The following is a 19,874-nucleotide window of genomic DNA, read 5'->3' on the forward strand; positions in this document are numbered from 1 at the left end:
AAAGGGGGTTAAACGGTTGTAAAATATCTTGAATATCATAGAAAATTTGATCAAATCCCGGGATCAAATTCTGAAATTCCTGCTAGTTTTGAAGGCTCATTCAGGATTATTTCATTTTGAAAAAGTAAAGTACGAACCTTTTGTTGGAATGAGAGCTCACCTGAGATAGGGGGTACATTGAGCAGTGTTCTGGATTTAGGGGGGTCTCCACAGCAGAAAAGGCCATGCAGCGAAAAGCCCTCGAACTGAGGCCGGGTTCAGAAATTTTGGCCGACCTTCGATAGGGGGGTGCTTTCAAAGGGAGGGAACTAGCATAGGCGTACCCTAAATAACACTGAGGGGGGGGGGGGGGGGGGATTGCACCCCGGGCCCGGGGTGTCCCATGTTACCCCCAAAATCAAGTGTTTCAAAAATCATTAATTACACAAAATAGAACTAGATAAGGGATGTCAATACAAACTATATTGTGTGATGCAAAATCAGAACAGTCGATCGACATGAAATTTCTTTGATGTTGATCCTGTTGACGAGCCATCTATTTTTCCGTTGTGCCTGATGAGCTGTTAGTGAGATCAGTGTCTTTCAAATACCCCAAATTAGATGTTCAGAACAGCGTGAGGTAAGTTTAGTTGAGAAATAATGAAACTGATAATGCCAACAAGGCAATCATGTCCCCCCAAAAGGCAAAATGGTCGAGAATCGACTGCACGCAAACCCGCGGCTCAACCATCGATGTCTTGTGGTAGATCTACCTGGCCCGGCACTCGGGGGTGACTCGCGTCACGTCGGCGGTGTTAGGCCGGTAGGCTACCGGCGCGGCCCGTAATCGTAATGGAATGCGGGATATTATCATGTTGTTAAACTTGTACATGCAATATGGCAGTGCTATTGTGTTCGTCCACAACGAATCATCTATTAATTTGAGTATTATTTAAAATTATTGTCATGACTCATGATTGTCTTGATTCGAATTGCACAGCACAGGATCAGGACGGACAGAAACTGAATCGCCAGGTAGCTCTAGCCTCTATTAATTTTATCATTTTTATCAATGGATGATGATTGTGTTGATGACGAAGTCGAAGATGATGATTGACAATTGTATTGATGTCGGTGTTTTGGTCTTGGACTTGGTGGTGGTGATGATGATGAGGAGGATGACGATGATGATGATGATGATGATGCTGATGGGATGGGGATGATGATGAGGATGATGATGATGATGGTGGTGCAGTGTAGCCAGGCGGCTTCTTGAGAGTAAAAATCATTTACTAACGTAGGCTTACTCTAAACGAAGCCAGGGAGTCCTCCCTATTCATCTGCGTGTACCGCAAAAAACCCTGAAACTTTCGCCCCCGAGATTTCTACTTTCCTTCTAAAAGATCTAGCTCTAAATCATGTACATGGGATAAAACTTCATTTCCCACATTTCTACGCTCTCGTTGTTATTTTTAAACAAGAATTCATCAAAAAAAATGAAAAAATATTGTCAAAAGACGGAAGAGACTTGCCCGATGTTTACGCCGCCATCTTGTTTCTTATTGTACTTCCCCAACGTTACGCGACGCTCGCGTCCGTAACGTTGGGGAAGTCAGCCATTGTTATGACTGTAGGCTCAAACATTGATAGATGGCGCTGTCTGTATCGAGGCCTCGCACTATCTAGTGAGACATGTTTTGTTTTTTTCCTGGAAAAAAAGGAGTGAACGTGATGAAATGGTTGCGCTGCTCCCCGATTTACTGGAAAATTATCCTGTCTAGTTCTTTTGGTGATTTGGGTAAGATATTTTCATAAAAAATAATGTGGTTGTAGGTAGACTATATTGGAAATGTATATACGGTAATCAAAGTGAGTTTGCATAGGAATTTTGAGTTTAAATTGAAATCTCATTTCCCCGTGTACTAGATTGAAAAAAAAATCTTGGCAAGTGTCTGTCTGGATAATAGATCCGAATAAGGGGAGGCCGGATAAGAAAGGTGAGACTGTATTACCTTATTTACTAGAAAAGTGCAGAGATCGTCAACCAATTTTTCAGTATTATGTACATACACAGGTAAAGAACACTTTCTTATTGTATTTTTTTCAAAGTTCCAGATTAAAAGCAGATTCGAAAAAGTGCATGCACAGTGATTGCATTCGGCCATAAGGAAGAGACATGCACATTTCATATGTGTTCACAGCACAAACTCTCATCATGTTTTCTTTCTATTTTGTTTTCCACTTCCATAGTGAACAGATTTGAAGAAGTGCAAGTTCTGGTTACATCTCAAGAGGTACAAAGTACATTGTATTTCCAAGGCAAGTTCGTCATATGAACAGCGTCCCAAGATGAACACGCTACTGGTGTCGGCTGTGCCGGCCTTTGAATCTGGGAACGAGACTGAAATCTGTAACAAACTGCAGGAATTCACAAAAGAGGTAAACAAATAATCACCTGCTATAACCTCTGATTCCCCTCAATATAGTATGCTTGTACAATGTCTCTTATTTCCCTCAATACTGTCCCAAAGGAATAAAAGCCAAGCAACAAATTATTAAGAAATAGGCCGATTGTCGATAATTATGCTTCTTATATAACCCTATGGCCCGTATTCTGGAGTCAGGTTTATAGACCATGGTCTAACTCTGTGCTAAAATTATGGGGAACCAAACATTTCAAAAATTCTGTCTATATTATATATTTCTTGTTTTCTTTTTTGTTTTCCTTTTGCTTTCATAATGAAGAAATATACTTCAGTTATCATTCCAAGACAATTATGAACAATTTGGGTGTCATGTGAGTTAATAAAATGAATGTGTACTGTAAAGGAATTTGTGCACAATTGGCTCTCCATAGTTAAACCACAACTTTAAACCAGGGTTTAATTTAAACCTGAGTTCAGAATACGGGCCTATTTTATCTATCCATGGTTTTCCAATGTACCTTTTCCTGATTAAAGATAAATACCAGTTTTGGTAACGATCTCAAAATGAATTCGAACAGAAATCCAATAAAATTACCACCCAAGTGTGTATGTATGAATACAAAATATGTGCCAAGTGGCTCTGGAAGAAAATGAGTAATTGCTGAGAAATGAGCAAAATAAGCATGAAATTCCATCAAATGTCGGGTGTTTTTCCAAGTAATATTAATATCACTGTCCCGCATTTGCTTAGTGATCACAGGGGTGTGGGAGATCAGATTTTTATCTGATTTCAGATGATTTTTTTTTTTTTTAAGCTTAATTTTCAGCTTATTTTTGGCCTTCCTCTGTACAAAAAGTATGGAAGCTCTTTCTATTTCAGACTTTTTCAACACTCTTCACTTCCTTTTTTCAGATCTTTTTATTTGTGACCACTCATACCCCTGTGACCATTATAATGATTGATTTTGAGCTAATATTTCAGGATTTTCACAAAGATAAGTTTACATTAATGTTCAAGATCTAGATATATGATAATATGGTGACAAGCAGTGTTGAAATTACTTTTTATTTTTAGGGAGCCATTTTGAAAAATAAAGGAGAGCCATTTTCAGTTTTCGAGAGCCATTTTTAAGAGTGATTCAGCACATGGTTTCGCATCGCAGTTTTTCCTGCTTGTTTACAAATTTATATAATGTTAAACATTGTTTATTTAATTGCTATTTATTTTTTCTTCATTGTTATTAATTGTTGAATTATTATTTTCTTTATTGTTGTCCATTTGCATGTAGATCTAATGTTTATTGTTTGTGTCTCATTACTTCTCGTATATTAAATTAAATGGACGTTTCAACTTCTTTTTTAATATCCCATTTTGTCCATCAAATTGAAAAGGATGAAGTTTATAACATTTGAACAGAATTTGTATTCAGAGGAATCCTTTTCATGAATACTCTTTAACTAAAACTCACTTGAAAATTATTTTATGAAATATTGAATGCATCACAGCCTGACAGCTAATGTCACCATGTCAACTATTTCTCAAGCTAGGCTAGGCTATGCCTACGCTAACGCAGCTCAGCCACTGAACATAGCACAGCTCTCAGTCAATCACCACCGCAACACACAGCTCACAGTCAATCATCACCGCAACACAGGCGGGTATGAAACTGCATTAGCGCCAATACATGTATACACTCGGGCACTGAATGTTACTCACCAAAAATCCCCACAGAAAATCCTAATTTCGGTCTGAAAATTGTGGGATCTGCGCCAAATTTCCAGAGCACCAAGTGGCTTAGTTCAGATTTGAGAAGTGGGGTTTCCGAAAGTTACTCTAAAATAAAATATGTGATTTTCTTCAGAGTTCACTATCTTATTTTTTTGCAAATTTAGGATGGTATCTTACAAAATTAATCCAATAGAAAAGGAAAATTTTTGCTATCAAAGTTACGGCGAGACCTGGTGCCGCGCAGCGTTTTGAAAAATAGTACTAGGGATATCGAGAGTTTGAAATTTGATACGCGTTTTTTCTGAAGCGCCGCGCCCGTGATTTTAAAAATCCACTCAGTTACACGTCAGAATGCGACGATGCATGAAAGCAAAAACTGCGGCTGTGCTAGCCTGGCTCAGACTACTACTACAGTAATATGCAGTTGTAAATGGGAGACTGGATGGGCGCAGATGGGAGCGATTTTCATGTTGGGAGTCGCTCAGTACTTGGCAGTTTTAGGCAGTTACGAGAGCGATTCCAAAGCACACGAGGGCCGAATTGCTCGTCGCTCCCGTGTATTTTCAACCCTGGTGACAAGTAACCCTGATTTTAAAGAGTTTCACCTGAAATAGTTGTTTGCTGCAACTACTATCCTTTACATTTAAATGCAGATAATCTTTTATCAGTTCTTTAAATTTCTTTGAGAATGATATGCAGTTCTTGTATAGAGCAAAATGTCTGCATTAGCTTCCAAAGGACTTGGATATCATAACCGGAATTAGCATGACAGTTGTTGTTTACATCATACAAGCATGTCAAAGATTAAATTCTTGGGTGGAATGCAGCATAATGTGGATTAATTTCTTTTTTAAAGGAAATAACGCCATGGTTTGCATTGAACCCACGATCCTCTGTTGTTTCAAAGTCTCAAGCATAATCCACTGGGCCATAAGGGTCCTGCTTCGGAAAAATTGATCATTTTTTAGAACAATTATACTATTCTTGTTTTTTAAATAAGTTCAGTAGGATGGTGATACTATACAATGTATACATGTAGTTATCAATTTCATTTATCTAATTTCTTTTAAAACAGAATGCTGGTACATTCTCATTTACAGACGTGCAATTAGAAACAAAAAAGGTAAGCATCTATCTCTATCATTATTCTTAGTGTCTGTATCACACAAGGGATAATGCTTGACCATACACTTTATTAGTAAAGTACTGTATGATTGATTACATGTAATGATTATTAATGCAATACGAAAATCATGTATTCTATCAAGTACTATGCTTTGCATTATGGGGCCTTTTTTCCTGTTTTGTAAAGCCTTTTATCAATAACAAATGAAATATATTCAGGGTTTTTTTCACAAAGAGTATTAAAGTGTGACATTGACTCATACTTAAACACCAATGCACATGTTATTTAATGCGAAATCTGATTGATTGATACGCGGAAGTGCGTGTGCCCTGCGCATAATCTGACCAATGCGGTGATGCGTTTTATACAGCACGCAAGTGTGCGACTCTAAGTCACACTTACCTCTCTGTGAAACACCCCCTGCCCTTAAACCAATTTTTTAAAACTATCTTTGTGTATTGACTGCATTTACTGTCTTTTCTCAAATTAAAATTTGAAAAATCAAGTTTAAGTACATGTATAAAGAGAGCTAACCTTATGGTAGATATCACTGATCATTGCACTCACTCTTTTCTCATAAAATGGATTTTTTTTTTGGGGGGGGGGTTCTGATACCAATTATTTTTAAGTATCTTTGTTTAAAAATACTGAAATGAGTCTCTTTTCTTGTTGTAAATTCTGGTAAACCATGAGACGTTACTGCTAGATGAACTCTTTTCTTTATTTGATGGATATTTTGTTGTTTTTGTTCCTTTTTTGTTTTGGGGTTTTTTGTTTTGACCAGAAATTTGTAGGGGATGTTATGTACATGCTAGAGCAGACAGATAGCTGGGAATGCCAACTTCTCTGCTTGGAATCACTGAAGATCTTCAGCCGAGACAAGTACAACATGCTCCAACTTGAACAGAAGGAATGTGTGCACCTTCTCCTTAAACTAGCTGGCCTTAATGAGGAACCAAAGGATTATGATATCAAAGGTCAGTACTTTGCTGTCTGCTGCCCTCTTTAGGATTAGAATGTGTAGTCAAATAGGACACCCTTGTGTATTTAGTACTGTTTTGTAATTTGCTTTAAGTATGCCATGCTCCAGCTTGAACAGAAAGAATTTGTGCATCTTTTTCCTTATACTACCTGGCCATAATGAGGAGCCAAACGATTATGATATTAAAGAGGGTGGATAGTTTTGGTACTTCCTCAAAATCGGCATGTCACCATTCTAATTAATTTGTATATTATATGAATGTGTATGTCCTAAAACAGTCATGATGTGGATGATATGAAATGAAAAGGTGTTTTTCATGATAAATTATGCTCTTACATGTGTGGATTTTACTTTGTCGGGATACCCAGCTTTTTGAAACGTAGCTGCATGCAGACACTCAAAGTGCGCACCACCGCCTCTGCCGTGCGTGTGCTACGCGAGAACGATAATGTAGTCCTCGCTACACAATTGCGTTGTCAATCAGTTTTACCATAGAGCTATTACAGCTCTATGGTTTTACAAAGCTCATAGTCGTAGATACATTGCCGTTTCCAGACTTTCCTTGCATGATTGCATCACATTACAACGAACGGCAGAGCAGACTTTAGATCTAAACAGCCTTGATCGATATTAGGAGTACGTACCTCATTCCTACCTTCCTTGAAGTTTGAACTTGCCCTTGGCTGGGGGCCGCTTGCATATAACAAACCTCGACCGTCCCATCTTCCCCATTAAAAAAATGCAACCACGATATTAGCTGTTGCAAATAAGTATCTGCTCTCTGATTGCTAATATAACACTGGAACAATTTATAAATCAGAATGAATATAACGTACAGCACAGAATTAGAATTGGAAAAACTTCTTTTTTTTGTTCTTCTCCGACTTCCCGCGTATTAGCCTCAGCTCATGTTGTTTCAGATTGACAAAAAGTTTTATTTTACGATTCTAATGATTCAAAAGAAAAGAAAGGAAAATGAAACCAACAGAAAGAACCCTTACATTCAAAGAAAATTCCAAGATTGTGCATCCTGTTTATGTTTTGGAAATGCATTGATTTAATTCTCACTAAAATGATATATAAACAGTCTTTGGGTTAATTGTGTCTGAATTCGTAGACTATAGTGTGCACGTTGGATGTATGTTCTGTGTATGCAGTAGGACTGGCCGGGAATTTCATTCACTTGTGCGTGGGTGTACGGTATGAGTGTGTGTGTTTGTGTTGAATAGTGCGTGTGGAGACGTTACGTAATAAGGTCAACAGATACATTGCATGCAATGATCTTGTATACCGGGCCTCCTAAAGGTCATGAAGAGTTCAGTTCACTGGTCATGTACATGGAGAGATCCTGCGTGTCCCGAGATAATTTGATTCAATCGAAACCATGGGCCTAGTATACAGCTCAGCATGCTGAGTTTCAGAAAACTGGCTATCCTATGGAATAAGTAATTTATTGGATAAAGTTCTGTAAATAATGTTATTCAGTTTGATCGTATATCTTTCCATAATATGGCCATTTCACATGGTAATAACCACTATCTCACTAACTAAATAGGCCTACCAAAAGAACAATAAAAATAATAATGTGGGTCGGGTGTAACGTCGATATAGGGCCTCGATATCATTTTATATATTTCCCCATAATTTTATTTTTTTCCTGAATATGTGGAATAACCGCTGAGGATTATATCTATGGTTCAGTCAAGTTGGTCCTTATTTTCAAATCTCTAATTGAAATATAATTCAAACAAGCCAGGGGGGCGGTGGGGGCGGTCGCCCCCCCCCCAAAAAAAAAAAACGTCCCCAAAAAGAAAAAAAGAGAAAAAAGAGAGGAGAAAAGGAAAAGGGAAGGGAGGAAAGGGAAGAAAGGTATAGCTTTGAGTTTTTTTTTTTCTTTTTATTCTTTTTTTTTCTCAAAAGAGAAACTCCTTCACTCTTGCTCTAGATTTATATATGAATTTTGCTTCCACGCTGCGCGCGGTTAAATGACAATATTGAAGATCTCCATTGTTCCCCCCACCCTTTCTCTAACCCTGTTTTTCCACCTCAGCTATATATGTGTTTCTTGCCGGGTAAAGTTCAAATGTATACATTAGGGCATGGTTAGGCCGAAGTATATGAAGTTATCTTTTTTTTTTATTGATCGCGCAACTTCTGGTCATGTCGGCTCCGGTTGGGTGAAATCTTTATATCAATTTCTGCCGTCACCTCCATAAAGTCAACTTCTCCCGCTTTTCAGCTCATTACTAAACAACCATAATTTTTGGGGCAAACAGGTTCCTAATTTAAAAAGAGGAAGGTATAAAATTCGTATCTTATTAAATAAAAAAGTACAATATTTTTTATCAAATTCTATTAAACTTCATGTCATTTCCCTGCACATTCATCTCCTGTCCTGTTTTGCGCCCTCAGTTTGACATTTTGAATGACACCAAAGTTTCTTTATAATTCAAAATGAAGCGCTTCAGGATAAGTCAAAGAAATTAGGTATCCTTTTTATATAATTTCAATAAATCACAGAAGTTTCAACTTTTTGCGCACTATTTTCCTTGTAATGAAGTTCAATAATCTTAGAAAATTAATTGAATTAGAGCCGATCGGGTATTGGAGATATCTGCATTTGATGAAACGTCTGCCCTTTGAAATTTCAGAGTTTCGTTGTTCTGCGCGGGGAGGAATATCTTCCTCCCGGCATATACACTTCTTCTCCTCTGTTTTTCGAGTTAAAGATATGCACTGTCGCTAAATTGTTTGTAATCAAATCTGATCTTTCCAAGGGAAGTATCCAATATGTGTTTGAGAATACCGTTTTCTCGGGACCCTTTTCATGGCAAAAAATTGATAAAACGCTTTAGTTTCCGCGCTTCGCACGGGGTTATTATCATTTTAATTTCCTCCATTGTATTCCTTTTTTGTGCGTTCACAATCTTTTTTGAAAACAATGTTCAAAATCACAATATAGTCAACTGAATTGGAGCTGATATATAGGTACTAAAGACAAGAGAGACGGCTCCTTTTCATTTTAATTTATGAAACACCAAAAGCTTCGCAAGGGAGGGGGAAACTCCCCCTCCCTGCACCCACCCCCTAGGGAGCGCGCTTCGCGCGCTCTGTAAGTGTTGGCACGCTTCGCGTGCATTTACCGCCCCCTCCAAAATGAAATCCTGGCTACGCGGTTGGTAGTGATCGAGGGACATCATCAACTCTCATTTGCATAATACTGAGTTGTGCATATAACTATTTTGTGAAAAATATAGGCTATGTGAAATTTGGAAATGCCATACTGATTTACTCATTTTTACATCCAATTTTGATGAATTTTTCAAAATTATGCTTGTTGGATTTTTTTCTATTGATTCAAATCAACATTTTTTTTTCTGGGGTGGACTTGACCTTTAATTAAACATTGAACTGTGGGAGAGATGCAAAAAAAATGGCAGGGACAATGATTTACAAGCCAAGCACTGATCGATTTTCAAGTCATTATCAGAAAAAGGAGGTGAAAGAACGGGAAGGGGAAAAAATGCAATGAAAGAAAGAAATTATATAGAGAAAGAAAGAACGTAGGGGAGGGGGGTTGGGTGGGGATCGAGCTGCATGGGAACGAGTCGTTGGGAATTTGTCTAGTCTGACAAACTTTATTATTGCAATTCTTTGTTTCTAACTTGACAACCAAACGATACACGTCCCTCATGAATAACCGGATATATATTGTCACTCGGACTGTTATGAGTGAGAGAAAAGCAAATAAACCCCAAACAAACATGTTGCGATATCGGCCTAAATTAATTGCATCATAATTCATAGTGCATTGAAGTAATATTATTTCTTCACACACACTTTCTTGTGAAAATGCCTATTTGTTCAACTGCATGGCCTATCCCTTCCCCAATAGGCCTACCCCCCCCCAACCTCACCAATCGCATAAGGGTGGACAAAATAATACTGCACGAGCAAGTATTTGGCCTTCGGCTGTATAAAACGTGTAATTTTTGTTTGTCAACGAAACAAAGTACGAATCTCTTGTAATGAAAAGATCTCTGACTTCATAATTTTATAAAGTCAAAACTTATTCCCAAAATATTTTATGAATGTGAGAAAGACCAGCGGTCGAGAATACAGCATATACGCCAGTTTTCCCATAATTTTTCTTTCCACATGTAAATTGGCGGATCAGGGCTGGGGGCGACCAAGGTATATTTTGAAAATTGCTCATAGACATACATTTTTATTTATTTACTTTAATAATTGTATGCATTTATTCATTCATTCATGCATGGTCATTTATCATATATTCTGTTTCATTTCCCCAGTGTAAGAGAGTCTTGCACAATAGAGCTAAATGTACGAAAATTGCCATTATAAAATATGGGCCCGTCTGTTTTGCTGTTTCCACCAATTTTTATTTCAAAATCCAAAATGATACATTTTCTTTTGTTCCACGTTCCAATAAATAAAAAATCTTACTTGACATCTAACACGAAACGAGTGACCATTTTTGAACTTTCTTCACAACGTAAAATTTTATAAGAATCTTTTTACTATAATTGGCGACCTTGCCTGACACAGTCCAATTCGATATTGCCATAAACTATATAAATCGCTCTTGTACCATGATTGGTATACCCTGGCCAAATGGCACTGGATGCATGATCAGTTTCAAGTTTCCAATTTGCACCTTTCTAATGAGTCTGAGCAGAAACACAAGTAAAGAACTGTATATAGCTCCTTTATAGAGGCATATTTACAAATGATATGTTGGGTACAGGGGCGGATCCAGCTTCGCTGATATGGGGGGGGGGGATTTTTCAGTCACATTTTCCACAATCGGCCGCTCGAAGTTGATTTATGTATGTTTATTTGAAGGGGTAGTCCATTAGCTGTATTCCTATAAATCAACATAAATATTTAATAATCTCATAAGCCTTATATAAATAGTTCGAGCGCGAAGCGCGAGCTAATTTTGTATTTGAAATTTTAACATTCTGGGCAATGTTTGTGAGCCTGAACGAATCGTGTATATATGCAACTAAATAATTACTGCGAAGCGTGAACAGAAATTTTAAATATACGTTTTGATCTGATCGAAAAGGAACCATGCACCTGTCAAGGACGTCTTGCAGTTAGCCATGAATGCGTTGCATATTTCAACAATCAAATAGAAGTACATTTTTACCTAAAGAAGGGAAATTCTAAGCTTTTTTGTAAACGTAAACAGGATATGTATATCACTGAACTATTGATGCGAGGGCGAAGCGCGAGCGTAAAAAAAAGAGATTTAGACTAAAACGGGACACATCATTCATGTTTTGTAAATAATGAAAAGGATGAGTAATTTGGGATCTTTCTAGATTAATAACATAAATAATGCGAGCGCGGATCCAGGGCGAAGTTCCCGGGTCCCTCTAGGAGTGGGGAAAATAAAAAAAGGGAAAAGAGAGGAGAAAAAAAGGAGGAAAAGAGGAGGAAGACAAATGAAAAAAATAAGGTGAGAAGAAGACTTGGAAAATACAAAAAAAATTAGAATCTTTCATATCACTATATGAATTTTTCGCTCGCACTTGCATGTTTGATATCGAGATACAAATAATCCTCAATGGGCTTATATGGAGCTTAAAATATCACGTTGCTTGATTTACAAATTGATTTTTTTAATGTGCAGCCGTAGTCCGTTTATGGTCTGATCGAGTATCAATGCAGCTCGCTCTACGCGCTCGCATTATTTGTCAAGTACCCAATCTCTAGTCTTCGTATTTACAATAAATTCTCAAAATATTCTTATTCAGGTCTGATTGTCAAAACATATCAGCTCTGATTGTCAAAACCTATCAGCTAGCGCTGCGCGCTCACATTTCGATTGGTTAGTTATTTATCTCTATAACAAACTATTTAAAATCCCTTTTCATGACAATTTATTTTAAAAAAATCGGTTCGTGATTTGCGCTCGCATTAATTGTTAAAGATATTTCAACCAATGCCTTCTATTCATAAATAGAAAAATACTTAGAATATCCAGTTTTCAGAAATTGATATTAACAAATTTCTCGCTCTTATTGGGCTTATTAGAGTAATAAATAAGATAATAACAATAACATTTCATGAATTGCTAATAACTATATTGTCTTTTTTTTATAATTGAAAGAATTTTCATCTCGCGCTTGGGGACACTTAATAGGTAGATAATTTCTATTTTCATATGACAAAATGTCCTTAGAATGTTCCCGTCCTAGGTCAGAATAATTTCCGAAAAATATCCGCTCGAGCTTCGCGCTTGAATCATTTATTGAGTGCGATCCACATCCAGTCAGTTTCATTTTCAGTGTTTGAAATAGTTTTCAGATTAGAATTCTGCTCGCACTTCCCGCTCGCATTACGTAGGAAGATGCCTAATTACCCATCTTCATGCCTTACAAAACATGAACTAGTGTCCCGTTTTTAGCTCTAAATCTTAATTTTCCCCATCGCGCTTATCGCTCGTATTGTCTAGTTATATACCTATTCAGTTCAGGATTAATGCTTAGAATGTCAATTTTCTTGTTGGAATGTCAAAAATGTTCAGCCCGCACTTCGCGCTCGCATTATTCCATTCTTGAAATAGGCCATCATAATTATATAGGCCTATGTATCGTCTTCAATACTACAATCAGAACAGGTCCCTTGTTTATCAGGCCAGAATATATATGAAAAAAAAATCTGCTCGTGCTTCGTATTTGCAGTATAGTTATTAGTTAGATGTTTTATTTTCAGGACAAAATATGACATTTACGAAAAATTTTAACTCGCGCATCACTCGCACTATATTGAATAGTACGTATAGGATTATACATTTCAGGGGTCGCGGAAGTGAGGGGGGGGGGGGGGCTCCAGCCCCTGCTTTTTTCCATAACCGTGTTCAAAAAAGTAAAAATGACCATTTGATTGTGATTTTTTGCATGGTCACCCCCCCCAAAAAAAAATAAAACATTTGACTCAGCCCCCCCCCCCCCTCACTTTGAAAACCATTCTGCGGCCCCTGCATTTATGTTGTTTTATGTTTTATTTTATGTTGTCGATCGTGGAAAATAATGGGTGAAAAATCCCCCCCCCCCCATATTCGTGATATTGGCCGCGAAATTGATCTGCCTCTGCTATCATGTTAGCTCGTTCCATTCTTATTTCCTGTTTCCCTTGCCTCATTTGTTATTTCTTTTCCTTTACTTGTTATCCTCTTTTTTTTACCTTTCCCTTTCTTCTTTTCTCCCTTTTCCCACTTCCAAATTAATTTCCCTTCCCCAATGCATGCGCTGAAATATGACGTGAAAGACATGAACACATCGTACACGCAAAACTGTGTATGAACAGAATGCATAGAGTTGGATAAAGCGTGAGAGAATGTCAGGCCGAAGCGCCGAGCTGAGCGAGCGTGACCAATGTCCATCGCATCGCATCGCATGCAGCATGCAGTATAATGTATCTCGCAGTTTCAAGAACCATGAACCAATCTTGTCGCACGTGGAAATTTGTAGCCAAAATTTTGACAGACTCATCTCTAATACGTTTTCATGAACGTCAAAATAAACTACTGTAACATGTGAACTACAGGTTGGAGGGACAGCATATAAAGGGGTAAGTTAGTCCACATTTTTTTAAATAATTATCTAACCCATCTAACAAAAATTCAACGGTTTCCTGTGCTCCTCGCCGAACTCGCTGGGGGAGAAACTCGACGGAGGCCATGCTAAAACTAAGGAACAATGATCGACGAGCGCGTACACGGAATTAGCAGACTACGCTCTCGCAGGGATATTTCGGTTTGCTAAAAGTGGAACGGCTAGTGATCAACTAACAGGGGGAAAAATCAGTCGTGGACGAAAGTGGGCGCTATATAAGTGCGCATAAATTCAGCGAACTGTCTTTGAAATTCAGCCGAGGAGAATGATTTTATTTCTCGGAGTTTATTTAAAATTTAATATTTCCAAGAAGAAATTCTGTCAATTTCGCATTGAATCATCATCAGCAATCGTTATTCAATAGGAAAGATCCATTCAACTGGAATTTTTGTATCCTTTACCAACACTATCCACGAGCTTTAAAGGTTTCACAGACCTAATTCATTTCCCATAGACTCGTGTGTTTAAGTGTCACTTAAAAAAAACAACATAAAAAATAAGGAGGAAATTAGAGGGTTGAATGTTAACTACCAGTGGATAGGATATATGTCTGACATTCCATATCTGACCAGAAAAGGGTACCTCAACCGGCTCATTTTTAAAATAAATCGGCATTTATGGAGACCACGCCTGACGGGATCAAATTCGTCACTTGAGAGAGTAAAATGGCCCTAATTCTTCCGCAAGTAAAAAAATAGTTCCATAGTAGTCATGTGGAAAAGGGAAGTTCAGTAGGTACCCTCCCTAGAATCAGTGTTAGATTGTCAGTCATATTGTCAGTCATATTCATTTTTGTCAATCAGCAATATCAAATTTAAAAATTGAGAATGGGTTTGCTCGAATGAGTATCTTTTGCCTGCCACTTGTAGTTAGGCCCGTGTAACCTAAAGTGTAATCTTGCTGTCTGCTGCCCTCTTTAGGCAAAGAATGTATAGTCAAATAGGACACCCTTGTGTATTTAGTACTGTTTTGTAATTTGCTTCAAGTATGACAGCTTTAACAGAAAGAATTTGTGCATCTTTTTCCTTATACTACCTGGTGGGTGTTTCATAAAGCTGTTCGTAAGTTAAGAGCGACTTTAAGAACGACTGGTGATCCTTTCTTGTGGTAAATACTATATTGAATTGGCGATGGTTTAGCGCATAAGAAAGGTTCACCAGTCGTTCTTAAAGTTGCTCTTAACTTACGAACAGCTTTATGAAAGCTGTTCACAAGGCCTTAATGAGAAGCCAAACAATTATGATATTAAAGGTCAGTGCCTTGCTGTCTGCTGCCCTCATTCTGCAGGGAACATACAGTCAAATAGCACACCCTTGTGTATTTAGTACTATGCTGATAATTGAACAGAAGGAATGTTTGCACCTTCTCATTAATTCAGCTGGCCAGTGCACATTTCTCTAGAAACGTTTTGTTGACAAATAATGATGATGATAACTAATAATAACAAATGAATTTTTAAATATTTTGTTTTTCAGTCATCACAGAAGCCCAGAAGTGCCTGTGTAATCTTGTGTTCAACAATGCCAAAGTCAGGACAATATGCAGGTAATTATCGTTATACATGTAACAATTTGTGCATGTCATTAGAAATGCGCGCAAGTTGTGCCCTTATAAAAAATGCCAACTATTATATATTTGCTGTAATTATTAAATTTTTCATCAAATTACGGCATTAAGGTTTGTCTTTGTAAAGTAAATTTCTGTTTTCTTTCATAGAAAATCATATTTTGTTGATAAAATTGTCCGTCTGTGTCTCTATTTCATAAAAAATTACGTATGTATAGATAATTGAATGTACCTTGATTAGAGGGCAGTGCTGTTAGGGGTCAATATTACAAATACAGTTTGGGGAGAAAAATCAATTTTTTTTTTGGGGGGGGGGGGTCAGGTTATAATAATTTTATGCATTTCATAATACATGCGTGCAAGTTAGTCCTTATTGTGATGTCACTCAGCGTTAATCCTGAGGGATTGGTCGACCAATGTGTACACAACGGCATGCATGAATCGCTGTGAAATTAAAAGCTATTCATGAGACGCCTTTGTTTATACCTGATGGGTATTTCATAAAGCTGACCCTTTCTTAATGATACATGTAGATCCCTATGTAATTGATTCAGCACCTAAGAAAATTATCCAGTTGTGTGTAAAGTAATGCGTTACTTTACAAACAGTTTTATGAAACACATACCTGATCTGAGTGCAAAGAAAAACCCTTCTCGATGATTTGGATTATTGGTGGATCATATTAGAGGCCATTCAGGACATGAGGTGGTCTGCAGGCACAAACCCTGATTGAAACTTTGATCAACAAGTGGGTCTTCACACAAGACTAGCCTGAACGATAGGGCCTTCAGTACACAAGTCATTGTAGGCTGGGCATTCAGACCACTTAAGTCGAGTGAACGGTTTGCAAAGTAGACTAGGCATGATGATGAACTACTTAGTGCTCATAGCCATGTGCTCATGGGTGGATAGAGGCATTGTAGATTAATGACTTAACCAACAGATGTTTATACAATACATGCGAAGTGATGTGGCCCAGTGGATCAGTCTCCGGACTTTGAAACAGGGTGTCTTGGGCTTAAATCCCAGCAGTGGAATAATTTCCTTTAGCAAGAAATTGGTCCATATTGTGCTTCACTCAACCCAGGTGAAGTATATGGGTACAGTATCAGCAGAATATAGGAACACCATAAGATGTACACTATACATGTACAAGGACCGTATAGTATTGTTTCTACCTGTATGTTGTATTGATTACAGTTTTTCCCTCCATTTCTCAATGTTTGTTTTCTCAGTGTTATTCATTGTCCGATTTTAATTTTCAGTGTTGTGTTAATCTGATTTTTCTTTGTCTGTTCAAATCATATTCTTTTCAGCCTGGAGTTCCCCTTTAAAGTGGGCTTGTGTGGAAGAGAAAAAATAAAGAATAAGATCAAAGAAAGTTTGAGAAATTGGACATATAATGAGAAAGTTATGAGCATTAGAGTATTGCGATCACTAATGCTCTGGAAATCCTCCCATTGGCAAAGCGACAAATGTGTGTGATGTCACATGTGAACAACCTTCCCTTTGATGGACTATAAAATACCACCAAAATGTCTCTGTTTGTTCTTATGGTGAAAGAAACTCTTTATCCATGATGTATTCTTTAAAAATCTGTATTGCATTCCCTCAGGACTAAAGAAAGAATTCATGATCTACTGATAGATGTGATAAAAGAGGCATTCTAAGCGAAATATATACAAAGGTAATGGGCAAGTTATTCACATGTGACATCACACATCCTTGTTGCATTGCCAATGGGGGGGGGGGTGGTCTACATTACAATAAGGATCTAAACTACAAATGCTCATAACTTATTATTCATTCAATTTTTCTCAAACTTTTGTTGATCTGTTCCATTGATTTTTCTGTTTTCACACAAGCTATCTTGTTTCGAAGCTTTCACTTTCCTTTAAAGGAAATGCATGTGGCATTAAAAATAAATACCAGTTGTGGTGATGATCTCTAAATGAGTTCAAACAGAATCCAATAAAATTACCACCCAATTGTCTGTATGTATGAATAAAAAATATGTGCCAAATCTCTCTTGGAAAAACTGTAATTACTGAGAAATAAGCACAGAATTCCATAAAATGTTGAGTATTTTTTCCAAGCAATATTAATACTCTGTCCCACATATGCCTTTTTGTGTTAGTGATAATCAGAATTATCCATTTTCATCTAAGATTTTATGATTTCACAAAGATAAGTTTATTTCAATGTACCAGATCTAGATCTATGATAATATTGTGGCAATTAACATTGATTTAAAAAACTTTCTCATTAAATAATTATTTGCTGCAACTACTTTCTTTAACCTTTAATAACTTTTTCCTCCATTTCTCAATATTTGTTTCCAGTGAGAGTTCATGCGTGGAGCAGATCCTCGCCCGCACCAAACGATACACCGATGCCAAGGTACCTTGGGATACCAAGTATTATGACATGAGGCTTCTCTTCTTACTCACGGCACTCATTCCTGATTTGAGGTAAGGCTAAAGATGGTCAGTTTTCATGGGGAATGTATTCCATACTAGTACCCAACTTTTGAATATTAGACTGACTCATTTATTGAAATTTACCACGATCATCGTAGAATAAATATGTCTGGTAATTTTTTGTGGCATCTTTGATGGCTATGAGTTATTTTTATGTTTACAGTACTTAATTCCATAAAAGAATATAAATATATAACAGGTTTTTAACAGGAGGCATTATTCCCTAAAAGCAATAGATTGTACATGTAGCTTGACAAGCCTGTGACACAGATACAGTTCATAAAGACAATCGCTACAACATATTACAGAATACAGATAATGGGAGAGCAATGTGTAAGTTGGGTAATGGAACTAGTTCTTTGATATCACTTGTTCATTTCCTCTGCAGGGCAAAGATTCGAACGGAACTCTCGGGAGTGGAAATCCTCACCGGTGTGTTAGAAACCGAAGTGCTTTGCGACATCACTGACAGAGAGACTCTGGGGACGACAGGGGCTTCGGAGAAGGGAGAGATCGTCTCGGCAGCCAAGGCCGACCTAGCTGGGGAGATTCTCAAGGCTTTCTTCAATGTTATTGTACATGTCAAGGTCGAGGATTTGCAAGGGGTAAGCAGTGGAACCAATTTCCTTTTTTGGATGAATTTACTTTGTATGTCATTTGAATCAATAGAGAAAAATCAAACAAGCCTAAAGCTGAAAATATCAAAATCGGATGTGAAATAAGAAAGTTAAGACATTTTAAAGTTATGATTATTTTTCACAAAACAGTTATAACCTGAACTTTGTGGTTTGTTAATGAGAGAGTTGATGATGTCCCTCACTCACTAATTCTTTTGTTTTTGTTTTTATTGTTTCATGTAACGTAATCTTTTTGAACCCCAAATCATGATATACACATACATTTCTATATTAACAGAAAAACTGAGAATACTGTTTTTCCTCACAAAATACTTTGCTATCCCACAAAATACTTTAGTTCTTTTTACGCGATTGGCATCCCTGGTTAATAAGGATTATAGGTTTATATTCTCAGGTAGTCCCGATACCACACGGTCTTAGTTTACTCTTAAAGGAGAATGAAACTCTTGGAGAAAGTTAGCTTTTGTGAAAGCAGAAAAATCAAAGAATAAGATCAACAAAAGTTTGAGTAAAATAGGACTAGCAATAGAAGAGTTATGAACATTTGAATGTCGAGATCACTAATGCTATGGAGATCCTCCCATTGGCAATGCGACCAAGATCGATGATGTCACAGATGAACAACTGTCCCCTTTTGGACACTGAAAATATACCCCAAAACATCTCTTTTTGCTCATTCTAATCATATGACAAACGATTCATCAATGATATAATGTTGTGAAACCTCTGTACTTGTGAAACCTCTGTACTCTCTCATAAAGAGAACACCTCACCTTGTGATAGACTCTGTAAAAGTGAGAATATAAGTGAAATAAGTACTAAAGTAATGAGGGAGTTGTACGTGTGTGACATCACAGATCTTGGTCGCATTGCCAATGGGAGGATCTACATGGCATTAGTGATCTCAATATTCAAATGCTCATAACTTTCTTATTATTCATTCAATCTTCCTCAAACTTTCAACAATATGTTTCTTTGATTTTTCTCTTTGATATGGATTCAGCTGGTTTCAAGGGTTTCATTCTCCTTTAATATGGTCTAATTGTTGGGTGTTTGGTTTACTCTACACATTATTATTATTATTATTTGTTTGGCGTCACCTGTGCCTTATTTTTTACACATGGTCTATTATCCACTTGAGGTCTGATTGCAGGTAGAATAATTATGTTATTTTTCATTGATTCCCTAGGAGGACGACACTGTTTGGAAAAGGCTTGGTATTGCTTTCAGAGCATTGCTGCTTTCAGAGTCAGAAAATGAAGAGAAAACAGAAGCATATCACAGGTATTTGCAATAAAG

At 37.2% G+C, this 19,874-nt stretch overlaps 1 protein-coding gene across 1 annotated transcript in view; it reads left to right on the forward strand.

Annotated features, from left to right (window-relative positions):
* Positions 1-209: 209 nt before the first annotated feature.
* The window catches only part of LOC129268115 (synembryn-A-like), a 32,422-nt gene continuing 12,757 nt past the window's right edge, over positions 210-19,874 (forward strand). The window contains exons 1-8 of the mRNA XM_064104946.1: positions 210-619; positions 2,230-2,418; positions 5,210-5,257; positions 6,045-6,237; positions 15,367-15,436; positions 17,800-17,928; positions 18,326-18,542; positions 19,765-19,859. Of these exons, the coding sequence (XP_063961016.1) occupies positions 2,329-2,418; positions 5,210-5,257; positions 6,045-6,237; positions 15,367-15,436; positions 17,800-17,928; positions 18,326-18,542; positions 19,765-19,859 (842 nt within the window). The 5' untranslated portion in view covers positions 210-619; positions 2,230-2,328. The remainder of the gene's footprint in view (positions 620-2,229; positions 2,419-5,209; positions 5,258-6,044; positions 6,238-15,366; positions 15,437-17,799; positions 17,929-18,325; positions 18,543-19,764; positions 19,860-19,874) is intronic.

This window comes from Lytechinus pictus, chromosome 9 (assembly GCF_037042905.1).
Source record: "Lytechinus pictus isolate F3 Inbred chromosome 9, Lp3.0, whole genome shotgun sequence".
NCBI lineage: Eukaryota > Metazoa > Echinodermata > Echinoidea > Temnopleuroida > Toxopneustidae > Lytechinus > Lytechinus pictus.